General features: G+C 36.5%; 1 protein-coding gene across 3 annotated transcripts in view; it reads left to right on the forward strand.

Annotated features, from left to right (window-relative positions):
* Positions 1-1692: 1692 nt before the first annotated feature.
* LOC138000401 (rho family-interacting cell polarization regulator 2-like) overlaps positions 1693-13894 on the forward strand; it is a 39348-nt gene continuing 27146 nt past the window's right edge. Inside the window, exons 1-7 of one of the 3 annotated variants that reach the window (XM_068846795.1) lie at positions 1693-1831; positions 7883-8181; positions 9283-9331; positions 10191-10219; positions 10732-10756; positions 10973-11021; positions 11561-11649. In XM_068846795.1, the coding sequence (XP_068702896.1) occupies positions 1829-1831; positions 7883-8181; positions 9283-9331; positions 10191-10219; positions 10732-10756; positions 10973-11021; positions 11561-11649 (543 nt within the window). In that variant the 5' untranslated portion in view covers positions 1693-1828. Of the gene's footprint in view, positions 1832-4631; positions 4735-6752; positions 6884-7882; positions 8182-9282; positions 9332-10190; positions 10220-10731; positions 10757-10972; positions 11022-11560; positions 11650-13894 lie in introns of those variants that run through there. The other 2 variants (XM_068846804.1, XM_068846787.1) reach the window with 2 other exon arrangements.

The following is a 13894-nucleotide window of genomic DNA, read 5'->3' on the forward strand; positions in this document are numbered from 1 at the left end:
TGACATGAATGCACCAATTAGAGAGGCTTTGGATTGTTCTTCACGAAAACCAATAAGAAGACACTTTGGTTCAGGCTTCCCCAGAGCTCTTCTCTCCCTCAGTCAAGAGAAGAGCTCTGGGGTCGAGATCGGGTCCTTTCATGAAAATACGGCCTTATGAGTTTGCGCAACACAGGGTGCTCCGAAGAGTCAACAAGGCAATAATATAGGATAAGAAAGTGTAATACGTAACGTTTCACACTCAGAAAGCAAAAAAAAAAAAAAAAAAAAATTCCTTTTTTTCAGAATTCCGTGATAAATCGGGAGAATCAGATAAAAATAGAGAGACCGGGATCGAGGAAACACATCAAATCGGGAGGGTTGGAGTGTCTGGAAATGGTATGCAGTTGACTTGAAAACTAAACTGTCAGAAAAGTAGCCAAAACGCAGGGCCGGGGCCGGGGCCGTATGGAACATACGGAAGCTACGAAAGGGACATCTTTGTTTTTCGAAATTAAGAGAATTTCAGACTGAAATTGGAAATTTGGTCGGGAATATACACTGAGACACTGAAGACTCGCTGAACTCCACATTTTAAAACCACATTTTAATGTTTACTTGTTACAAATCTTCTCCGCAATAAACGAAACAGAACATGGCCCGAGTTCCACGATAGTCGTCACACAACGTTGTCATTTGCTTGTTTTCGCAAAATTGTTTGGATTCGATCCCTTGAAGTGCGAATAGAATTGACTAGCAAGTTCCCGTACGACTCTGGCTTAATTTACTACAAACCGTTTGTAGTAAAGACAGACAACAACATGACATCAACATGAACAAACAAGCAAATGAGAACGTTGTGTGACTGCGTGACGATCATCGTGGAACTGCGATTCTGTATACAGGTTTATTCTCAAGAAGTAAACATTACAATGCTATTTTAAAGTTTGTAGCTCAGCGAGTCCTCATTGTTTCTGGCAGTTGGCGTATATGTCATAAACTCCAATTTTAGCATTTTCGGAAATCATCTTAATTTCGAAAAACAAACTCCGATTTTCGGAAAGACTAATTTCCACCATAAATGAATTCGAAGAACAGATGCCGGTCATTCGAAGGAGAATAACGACAAAAACAAAAAAAATGGGGAAAAAAAAGGCACCCTGACCCCTACCCCGCGTTTTGCGACTACCGATAAAAATACACATCCTTAAAAGGAAGGGAAAACTACTCTCTAAATGTTAGATTTGTATACTAAAATATACGTAGGCCTTTGAGAACCTGTGATGGTGGCTATATTTCCGGGATCATAATTTACCTTCAAAGTAAATATTAGTGCACTTGGAACTTACCAACCCACTTGGACAACGAAATAGGCCTTCATCTTTAATCACAGAGACTTTCACTAGCTTAGAAGACAGAAAAGAAAATTCGTCGACCTTTACAAGCGAAACGGATGCGTTATAACGCTTTGTTGGGTACAAAATATTTTTTCGGTGACGCTGCCGTAAACCTTTATTGACATAAATCAACCAGAGAGAAAACTGAAGCCAATCTTGAATCATCTGGTTCGCGTGCCCTTCAGAAGAGGTTAGAAAAAAAAAATGTTTTCGTGACATGATACCCATATTTCATTGATTGTTTTAGTGCAAACGACAGTACAATCATAATTCGATTTGTGATTCTCTTATATGAAGACGTAATTTAACCACGTGACTTGTTCGCCATGCATGAGCGAGTGAAAGTAAATAACAAAATGTGAGCAAGCTGACGGCTTTCGTGCGGTTTCAAGTTATAACAATTTTTGCCAACGATTTCTTATGTTGACTAAACCTTGAAAAAAGGCAAGGTTATGGTGAGTGTTTTCTCTTTATTTGGTAAAGTAAGGGTTGAACCGTGTCCAAACAAGCACATGTAAAACGCCACAGTATCTCTTAGCTTGTATACAAGCTGTAGTTTCAAAGCTAATATGGAGATAGTTCTGTACCGAGAGTTTTGTGGCCTTTACAGTGGCTATTGTACGAGAAAGACTTTATCCGTTTGTTAGGAAAAAGCAAATCCAGTTTTCTCGATGAGGATTTCGCTATTTCTTCTTCGGTTGAAATTCATGCGAGACAACTTTAAACTGCGGGATTGTCATTCGATATATTTTTAATACCTTTCCTACGGGGAAAAAAAACGTTTTGATTGTTTTATTATTGAAAAGCAAAAAGCTTCTGGAAAAAAAAGACCCATTATGTTGGCTTGAGGCAATCTTTATGAGCAGTAATGAGTCTTTATTTCAAACATTACCCGAAAACAATGATATAGAATGCATTTTATTTCTTTCGTTGGCAGCATTGGAAATATTTCAGCCGTGAAATATTTTAAACAAGTTTTGGTTACCATGTAGCTAAAATGATGAACTATTGTTATAATAATTTAAAAGCCATGTGATTGGTAAGAATGTATTTTTGACATTTTTCTGCCGTTTAAGTTCCCTTCATTTCTTGAAATAAAATTATGTGTTCATAATTATGAACACATAATTTACCACTATGCATGTTTTTTGTCGTTTTACTGATCTTAAATTTGAAGTAATGCCATGACATTGTCTAATAAGTACTCTGGACTCACAGAAAACATTAAATTGACTAGGGATGGTAGTTATTCCTTATTTCAAGAAAGATGTTTTCAATAAGATCCAACGAAAACTGTCAGGTACTTTTTTCCTAAATTGAAGTAAAACTTACAAACCTATAAGTTAAAAATTTATTTTGACAAGGACAACAGTAAGTTACTCCACTCAAACCACCCACCAACTACAAATTTATTGCAACCCACGACGTTTGACCGACATCCTTCTTTCTCAGTTACAATTATGTGTTAAGAAAAAAACTGCAATTTATAATTTAAAGCAGACTATCTGTAGGATTTTCTTGTGGTTCAAGCATGGTTCTAATAAGTCATCTTTAATTTAGGAATTGTTAAGTCAAGTAGTAACTAGTCTAGTCTAGCCTCCCTTCCCCACTACCGTCTGCTGATAGGAAAAACCCCTTGCGTTCAACATCTGTTTTCCTGCTATTTAAAGAAACCAATCAACATTGATTAATTGTGTTTTCTATATAGCCAATCACATGCTGCGAAACAATGCCATACAAGACTGAAGCTCACCCAAAACTAGAAAATGACCTCTGATTGGTCTGTAACCTAGGAACAACGATTAAAATCACTTGGTGTCAGATAGAGTAATATCTACAGTATTTAGTCTCCCTCCTGGTGTCAATAGGGAGCTTTGGCAACGACAACGGCGACGTTAAGGAGTACGTCACAAATTTGAATATTCAGTGGCCAAAAACAATAGCTTTCCAGGCTCTGCAGGTGTGTTTTTCATTTTTGTCCATTTCTTTGCCGTCGTCAGCAAAACAACAACGTGAAATGACCACATTTGAGGTTTTATGAAGGACGTCAGCAGTTAAAGATAAATTTTCATTTTCTCCCCTAAATAAAGCGTTGCTCACAACGGTTTCATTCCTAAGGGACGCCATACCCTTCTCACATTAAAAAAACTTGGAATAGTCGTGAAATGATTACAATAATGGGTTATTCCAGAAAAAATCCACACCCCCCCGATGGATGGGGTCGTTTTTTAACCCCCCCTCTCACCTGGATTTCCTGAAGCCCAAGACCCCCCTCCTGTCTGGATTTCCAAGACAAAAGACCTTCCCCCCCCCCCTCCTGCCTGGATTTCCGGGAAAAATATTAGGCTTAAATTTAATTTATTTTAAATAGAAAATACGCACAATCACGTATAGAAGATGTTCTTTTTTAGTTTCTAAAGCTTTGGCTAAATTATATATAAATTCTGTTGTGTGGAACTAACAAAAGAAAGGAGCAAAAATGCTAAAACGCGAACGAGTGTTTATACATTCTTAGCTCATAAAAATCAATTGCCCTTGTTCTTTCTTTGCGCTAAATATGGTCCAAAAGTAAATACAATTAGTAGAGAACATGACAAACGAGTTCAATAGTCATTCCTTTTGGAGACATAACGTCAGTCTTGTCCACGCAAGATCGAAAACTTTTAGATCAAACATGATCAAAATCTTTTGAAAAACGAGTCTAAACTTGTTTATCATTCAAATTCTTTTATATCTTAAAGACTGGATAATTTGAGTCACATATCCTACCTTCAAGAGCCTGTAGTTCTAATCTGCTGTGGAAGGAAAGTTCAAACTCGTGTCGTGAAGAGCTTTCTCAGTCCGACATAGTTTCAAAAAGTCTTTAGGCTTTCGTTAGTAAATCGGAAAGACAAAATGTGTGCTATAAAGAACCTATCCAAGACAAAAGCACTTGAAACAGCTCCCATTTATGAAAACGAAATTTTAGCATATATTTTCAACTTTCAACGAATTATTTTAAAACCGGCAACAGATGGCTTTCAGATTTTGACAGATTCGTCCAGTGCATGGGTTCTTCACCAGGCTCTTGCCGATTGGGACGCCTATTTGTTTTGCTTTCTCAAACTTGACTTTCTAAATACAAAATGCGAATACAAAGTGCGAGATGGTGTGAAAGTAAATAAATTGTTTACTTTCTTTACTAGTATCATTACAGGAAACAACGGTGGCACGCTGGGTCTGGGTACGAGTAAAAATGTGTCAGGCGTTTCAAACTCTTCGTTGCAATATTGTTGCGATGGCTCTTTCTTTAGTATCTTGTTCGCATTTTCTGCTATAAAAAGACCTGCGAAGGAACTTAGATTATCATTTATGTCAGGTAAGAAATATGTGTACAAAATATTTCCACTATTTTCAGGGTCTGAGAGCGCTAAACTGTCACCGAACTAAACAATCGAAGAGCGTGAACTATCGGTTCAGATGACCCCTGCAGAAGACTTTTTCAAGTTCAACCCCCCCTCCTGCCTGGATTTCCAGGGTCCTTGACCCCCCCTCCTGCGAGAATTTCCAGAACCCCATCCGTCAGGGGGGGGGGGGTGGATTTTTTCTAGAACAACCCATTGAGAATTTATGTTTTGAGATGACGTTCTTGTTGCCGTTCCCGTTGTCTTTGCTAAAGCTCCCTGATGGGTGAAAGGGGACACTGAAACACCTCCCCTCTACCCCCTATTGTTGGTCAGCCTCCCTCCTAGGGGTCAGTGGGTTATGCTAGAGGTATTAAGCACAGCAAAGCTTTTTTCATAGTTCCACATTCATGCCTTTGCCAAAGTTTTACCTGGAATTAAGAAAAAAAATTACAATAGGCTTCCATAAATAATGAAACATGTATGAGTCTGTTTTTGTGTCAGAAATTTAATTCCTGGAAAATAGTATTTGTGACCTTCTGCGTGTAATTGCTAAATGTATATGAAAATTTACACTAACGGCTTTCCATGTTATTACCTGCGTAGATTCAATTTGATTCTGCGCACACAACTTAGATCACCCGTCTGTATGGCTTGGTCATTTATGTCCATGAATAATAATTATTATCAAATTGTTTGGTGGTAACATTCCACTAGTTAAGACAATTATTTTCACGAAAAAATGCATGTTCAGAAACATTGTATGGTTTAATCATCAGTTCAGCATGAATATCATGAAATGATCAGTCAACTGTTTGATTGGTCGATGGATGGATCACTCCTTTGTTGATTTTACATGTAGTCTTTCTGGCAACTGTTTTTATCCTCTAACTTTTTTTTTTTAAATATCAGTTGTACGTTATCACAGACATGCATTTCTATTATTGATTTTTGGCTTTTTCGGATGTTTCAGTTTGTTTGCTTTCATCGTTTGTTTTAGTGTCTTGGGGTTTTTATATTGCCATGTTTTCTTGGGCTTCTCATTCAAGATTTATCCCCAACTGCTGTTCGCATACTGTAGCTTGATAAACCGTGCAAGCTATAGAGTATTATAAGGTGTTTCAAATGTGAAGAATTAGCCAGTATCAAAAATACCATAATACTCTCTTTGTTTGTCCCTCCAGAATCTGGCATAACATTGTTTTTATTTTGTCTGGGGACTTAACAATGGTCCCAAGAGAAGTGGAAACAATGCTTCTGCAAAATTTTGGAGGGACAAACAAAGAGTGTTGTGGTATTCTTGATACTGGCTGATGTTAAAGTTTACAGTTTACACTGCATAAGTTTTCTCATGGAAGGTTCCATTTCTACACTGTAATTTGGTGATATTGTGGTTAAATTAACATTTTGAGCTCAAAACCATATTTATTTAACTTTGTATTAACAACAAATTGATGAACTTAGGAAGCTGGAGCTTGGCTTCGATCTGTTAGCTGGTTTTGAAAGACATTACATAAAATATTGTTTGTTCTTCCATTGGTGTATTGATGTGATTCAAACCCACAACATATATCTTTATCATCTGCCTAATATAAGAACATGCGGAAGATTTGAGCTGTTAAAATGATCCTAATGTCCTTTTATGAGGTATGTTTTTGCTGAAATTGGTTAATCTCAACTCAATATGGTAAGTGTTTGCACTGATGAAACGCTGATTCTCAAAATGTCAGCTTTCAAATTTCTTTAACTTTGTTAATTAAGTTACCAGTATCAACTCAGTTGATAAGCCCATTTCCGTGTTTTACTTTCCCACCAATGCACTGCAATTTTTTTTAGAAAATATACCCGTTTCAAGTATCCATCATGTTTTGCCTCTGTTTGATAACATTTTTTATATTAACACTTGTGTCAGTGGGTATCCATGGAAGCAACATACCTTACTGATGTTGGTCCAGTGCTATGTACATAAAGTTCATCTATATTTGTATAAGAACGTGATTCCCTAGTTTTTTTGTTTAAATTCAAGTGTTGTGATAGGGAAGGTCAGTGTTAATAACAGTAGAGTGTGTTTGATGCTGTAGTTGATTTTACATCAACTGATACCAGAAGATGAAGTGGTCAAATGTAAGTTTGATGAGTTACCACAGTAGCTATGCAACAAACTAGTCAGTGAGGTGAATTTTGATTGCACAATGCTATGAGCTTATGCCAGTATGACCAGATAAGCAGTATACAGTAAATATTATGTAATGGTGTGTTTGATAGAACAAAACAAAGCAAGTTGGGATTTAATTTTGCATACTTTACGAAACAGTAACAACTGATAACGATCGTTGTTCACAGTTGACTTGATTTAGGGCTATTAGATTTATTAGTACTACTTAATCAGTAATATAATTATATATTTTTGGCTTTTTTTGTAAAAGTTAAGGCTGATTACAAATAGACCCCCAATATCAACACAGTGTACTAATTTATGGACCATTTATTATCATTTAAACTATTGCCATCATGTTGAATGTGTATAGGCAGCGATTTTTTTAATTTCTGGGGAGTATCTGTCTGGCCATAATTTGGAATATCTGTTTACTGTTGTGGCATGTCACTTGATTAAATGTATGTGAATGAGCGTTAACTGTCAAAATGTGTCTTTTTAAACTTTATTGTCATATATAAGACAAAGAAATAGGACATTCTTCTCTTGTATGTATGTGTATTGCAAGATTGCCTGTCCGTTTGAGCTGCAAAACAGCTTTCCTTGTAATTAAAACTACAAACAAATTCAAGTCAGACCTACAGCTGTACATGTACATGTATTATTTTAATCCAGTTGGGTCATTGTAATAATTAAATCAAAGGTATGTCTTGTTTTGGTGCACTAAATAATACACTGTAAGCTGGAGTAAAAGAAACCTAAAGGGAAGTGGGAAACCAGTTCTTAAATCTTGCAGGTACATGTATATACTGTAGATCAGTTAGATTCAGTAGGATTGCATGGTCAGAGAGGGATTTGATACTAGGGTATCCACATGTAAAATCCATCGTCCTACAAGCAATCATTATAATAATATTCTTTGCAGATATTCTATAGCACCTGAAATCTCTGATTGTTTTTTTTTTAAGGGAAAGGAGAATAGCCCAGGTCATAAATCAGCATCCAGCAGACACTCCAGGTCACTCAGAATGGAGCGAGGCTCACACCATAATACTGAAGTCACCCCACCAAGGTCCCAGTCTGTTGGAGCTGCTGGAGCTTCACGCATCAAACCTGGTGCAGGGCACCAAAGCCCAGCTGATCTTGAAAGGAAGCATTCTCAGTTAGTACGCAGGCCTTCTGGAATGTTTGGGGGCAAGCCAGCATTCAAGACTCCCAGAATTGATCAGACCACCAGCTTATTTGGCAAACTTCAGTCAGCTCTCAGGTAAAATAATGGATAAATTAAGATTATTTAATACTTGAATGTGTGAATATTGTATGACTTCTTCGGAAGCAGTCAAAGAGAAAAAGTCGTTAACATTTTATGCGGTATTGTACATGTAACCACATATAGGGTATTGCAACAATATCAATAATTTTATATTGCAAGTAGGCACCAAGTGGCTAAAAGGAAATAAGTGTATGGTGTGCCATTAACATCACTAAAGCCTGTAAAGGCACTGCAGAAAGATAATCTATGGTACCACTTCATGGACTTACATGTACAATGTATACATGTATGTACTAAATTACTTGTTGAAAAGCAGTGTATGTAGGTTCTTTACAATAATTATGCCACACAGTCTAAGTAACAAGACGGTTTTTTCAGACTTAGTCCTGAGATTATCATCACATCGATAAATAACATTGTTTGTTTGTTGATCTGACACAACTACAGTGTAGCAGACTATGAACCATTTGCAGATCAGGCCCTTAGGCTAGTTGTTCAAAAGCTCATAGATTTTTTTCTGTGGATTAGTCACCATTTGACAGTTTCAATCCGTGCAAAGACTTCGGTATTTGCGTGTTTTTGTAACGGTACCGTGAATATGCACACTTCAAGCACATCTATACAGTAAGTAAATTTAAAGGCGTGGATGAAAACCTCAATTGCCTTGCGTTTAACATGAAGTATATTTTACACTTTGGATATTGACTTGTCCACTGGATAAAGTTGTACAGTCTTTGCACAACTGGGGCTAGACCAATGAAATTGCGCAAACATGTCAATAAATTTTGTTGTTGACCTAAAAGACCTAAAGCTTGCGAATGGTCTTTTTCTGGGGAAACCAACTAATTAAAAGCACAGTGGTAAAGTGCTTTGCCAGTGTGAAGGACTTTGCAACACTCAGTGCTAAGCTTCCATTTTTCCTTGTAATGAAAATCTGAAACAGTGGCATTATAAATTTCTTGATGAAGACAAAAAAAAAACAGATTTTTCCGCATACATGTAGATTACTGTTAGTATGTGTTTGTTTGCATGTACAAAGTTTGTACATACAGATCTATAGATATGAGTATTGATTTGTTTTCAATGTCAACTCAGTGATTATAGGAAACATCTTGAAGAAGCTCTCAATACTGTCGAACCAAAGGTAAATCACAAAGCTAGTCAGCTCAGTTTTGTTTGTTTGTTTGTTCATGTTGTCCTTACATATACTGGATGATGCCCATTTTACCTTTAAGATAGCATTTACATGTACATAGTATCTGCACTGGAAGCTCAGCAGCTTTCTGGTTGAAACCCTAAACATTGAAAGTGTCTCAAGCGCACTCATAAGTGAGCTTGAAATGTGAAATATTGGTCCTTGCAGGAAGGGGAAAACCAGAGTACCCAGAGAAAAACCTCTCGCAGCAGAGAAAAGAATCAACAAACTATTAAAACCCACTAGTGACACTAAGTCAGGGAATCAAACCCAGACGATAAACTTGTACAATTTTTGTTAAGTTGGGGAAAGGTCATTCTCAACCTAAATGTAGGGTGTAGTTTGATTTTTTAACTGTGTGTGTATTGTCTACAGGTTCATGATTCATCACTGTATGATTATGAGTAACTTGCAGAGGAAATTTCAAACCATAGGGCTAGGTCCTTGAAATACAATGCACTACAGTAACTGAAAACACAACATTCTTTAAAGACATTTCAATGGATTTCTATTAACCCATCCACACCTCAAATGCCCAGAGATGTGCCCCATTTATGGGTTAATTAATTTGAAAATAAAATCATCTCACCTGTACACATGTATAGTGACTGTAGTAGTACTACAATGTATCTTTATAGTGAGGGTTAGGGTAATAGAGATTCGACTTAGAAATTCCAGGGCTTTAGCCATAGTATTTACTGTATTAAATATTGTATTGCCTTTAGTATAGAAATGAGAACTATGTATATCTAACCTTTTGCTTTTAAGAGTAAAATTTTAAGTAATTATTTTTTTCTTCTTTTTGCAGCGAAAAAGAATTGTAGATCAAAGAATAAAGTAAGCCTGAAGTTTCTTTTAAAGATAAAATTATAGAAATGCAGACAAATTACTCGTAAATACAGTTTGTTAGCTCTATACTGTATGAGCAGCCAAAAGTACAGTATGTCATCAACATCATCAGTCTAGCTTGGATTCTATAAAAATTTATCGAAAAATCAGTTTTGAACAAAGAATTTTTGTTCAAGCCATTGTTGATTACGTCCCTTCAGTCTTGTATAGATATATCAGGTACTAGGTTTGGGTTCAAAACTTTGAGAACTTGCATACTAACTAGCAGGCCATTAAAATGAGAGGTAAATAATTAAGGTCTTGGGTAAAAATTTATGCGTTAAAAAAATCACTGGACTCTGACAAATCCAGTGACACTAGTATAGACTTCTGCAAACTATGTTAGATTTCTTTTGATGGAAATGCTGATGCTGGCCAGTCAATTAAGTGTGCTGCATGTGGTATATATTTAATAACTTTAATAAAGTTTATTGATTGTATTAAATTGATCATTTCTTTAGGTTGATTGACACAAGGATACAACAGGTAGGTTTTTAAAATAATATATGAACAAAATGCACATAAAACAAATCATGTCTGTGTACTTTGAAATACAATGACAGTAACTGTAATTTGAGCCATCTATTTAATTACACTATAGTAAAGCGATGATGAAATATACACATGTATATGTTTTGTAGTAGAATACAGTAGGCAGTCCTTTATTATAACTTTCATTGTGACATATGCTTGGTTTTGCAGATTGATGAAATTTTTCAACTCTACCTTTATGAACAAAAGATAAGAGAAGGTATGGTATTAACAGCCATACAGTACACGTAGTAGTGCATCTACGCGTAGTTCATGATCAAGTAAGGCCAGACAGTCTTGTTGAGCACTAATACACAATGTACAATGTAGATTTCAGCCAAGTATGTGAGCCAAGTCAACCTTTGTGTATAAGCGGTATGTGTACATGTAGATAAGCTGGACTCCTTCTTTTCAGGCTAAATTTTGTGAAAGAACAAAGTTTGTAATTATCACTTATGAGAGATCAGGCATTTGAGGACTTTCAAGATCAATCCACTGGAAATTATGTGCATTTTCAGTAATTAATGTGAAAACAAGGATGCAGCCCTCTGTTTTAATTCCATTGTTATCAAATCAAAATAGAATGATTCTTCCAGCCAGATGTTTCCATAGTTATTATTATAATAATTTTATTAATTTTTTTGTTGCTTATATGTACTGAGATTATTGATCTGTCTGTCTGTCTGTCATAAAGAATAGTATTATAATAATACCGGTAATTAGAGTCTAAGTATTCTTTTGTTTCTTTTTAATTAACAGGATCCCACAATCTTCTGAATGCATTGACATCTCAAGGTTCCAAAGGAGGTCAGGATACCTGTCGTGCAAGCATCAATTCGTGTACAGAGGTACAGTGTGGATGAGTGATAGGATGTACATCACTTGTACAATATTTAACTTCCACTGCATTGTACACTAGGATTTTCAGCTTTTAGTAACTGTTTTTGAAATTATTAACACACTTCATAATGCAATCAAAGAATGTACAGTTAGTGGTAAACAGCAGTATTACCGGTATATATAAAATCAACTTAGTTATGAGGGCAAATTTCGGCACAATTAAAATGAAGGTTGCAAAATGGAGTGGGGTTAAAAAAGGCTTGCATCTGTTTCTATTGGAACCTACTAGTGTGCCGCATTGAGTCGATTTAGTGCCCAGGTGGCCTGTTTACTTTTGGTACCTCAAGGGGGGGCAGGGGGTGCTTATTCGTGACAGGGTACTTATTATTTTTTTGGAGAAACAACCGATTTTTCCAAGCAATCTCTATTTTCGCACATCCCATAATACATCTTGTTTACTCCCTAAGATTTTGCATTATCATTGTTTGCACTTTTCCCTGAGAAGATGAAGATGTCCCAAGGGAAATTGAAAACAATGCCTATGCAAGTTTTTTGGGGGGTAAGCAAAGTGCATCATGGGATTTGAGAAAGTAGAGAAATGACAGAAACTGTAACAGCAAATACACAGTATTGTGAATTTTCGGTATATTATGTCTCAGTAAAGGAAAATGAGGTGTTCTGCAGAAAAATGAAATTGTTGCGCCATGATTTTTTGTATAGGGTCAAACTATAGATCATATTAAAGCTACCGTATTTATTCACTTATAAGGCGCACTCGGTTATAAGACGCACCCTAAACTTTCGAAGATGATTGTGACTAGTCAGTAAAATGAAAATTTCACCTAAATACCCTGTTATAAGGCGCACCCAGAATTACGGGAAATTTTGTAGACCACGTCGCTGTACTTACAACAATTTGCTTCCAAATGTTACTAATTACGGTGCTTCCACTTTCAAAACAAAAGCAAAAAAGTCACACATTACAAACAATAGCAAAAAAAGTCACACATGGACAACAGCATAAAAGTCTCACTTTTTAATTCGCTCAAGTCATCCTTCTCAGGAAACAGCGTTTTAAGTTATGAATACTAATTGATCCGTTTTTACGTTTGTAAACAATACTCATCTGACGGATCTTTCATTCAGCAGTTGCAAAACTTATCTTAATCTTCGAGCATTCGTTCAGAGTACCGTAAACTTTCAGTAATTATGCCAAGCACTCGTCGTCATTCCTCTGATCTAAACTTCAAGTTGAAGATCGTAGCAGAAGCGGAAGCCGTAGACAACAATTGTGAAATTGCTCGCGAATACGGCATATCAGAATCGATGGTCCGTAAATGGAGAAACCAACAGCATGTCTTGTTCTCCGGCGAGTTAAAGATGACTGCCAAACGTGCCTCGATGGGAGTATTTAATAGCGGCCATGACAGTTTTTTCGAATGTTTACCCCATTTCGTGGGAGCGAGGTCTGACGTCAATCATTTCAAGCACGTGCTTTTGATAACGAGATCGTTCAAGTCCTGTGGCATCAACAATGCTCTCGATGGAACTGAAGATTCGATGAAGATGATTTGGTTTGGGACGACGACCAAGAAGAAGAAGCAGAAGACGAAGAAGAGCCAATTGACAACGAGTTTGAGACAGACAGCTCAGCCGAGCTTTCACACAAACGGTTCTTTTCAGAGCCACCCGGTTCTTTTTAGAACCAACAAATCAGATAAAGTCGATGATCAACGTTGTTTGTCTTTTGTTTATTCATTTACCGGTATTTATTTACATATTTATTTCAGTTTAGCATTAATTATTAGGGAAATTTGGAAAAGTTATATTTCGTTGCGCGAAAATACTCGGTTATAAGACGCACCCCGAGTTTTAAGCAGATTTCCATCGAACAAGCATATTTTCTCGTGAAAAATGGTGCGCCTTATAAGTGAATAAATACGGTAATAGTTATAGTTTTTTGGCATTTAATATTGCCTTTTACTTTTGAGGCCTCAAACTCAGAACAACCGAGTCAGTCTAATATCATACTTAATAATTTGGGCAGAAAAAGTGCCATAAAATCAGTCTTGGAAGACAAACGAAAAATTCTTCCCTCTGCATTTGGGGTGGTACAATCATCTACTAGAGCTGATAATTTGGAAGCGGAGAAGTTGTAATTTTGGCGTCAAAATAAAGCTTGAAGATTTCGCGTGCAGTTCACATTTTGCTGAATAACTCCGCACCTTAATTGAAAGCCGGCTACATTGTACT

This window comes from Montipora foliosa, chromosome 1 (assembly GCF_036669935.1).
Source record: "Montipora foliosa isolate CH-2021 chromosome 1, ASM3666993v2, whole genome shotgun sequence".
In the NCBI taxonomy this organism is placed as follows: Eukaryota; Metazoa; Cnidaria; class Anthozoa; order Scleractinia; family Acroporidae; genus Montipora; species Montipora foliosa.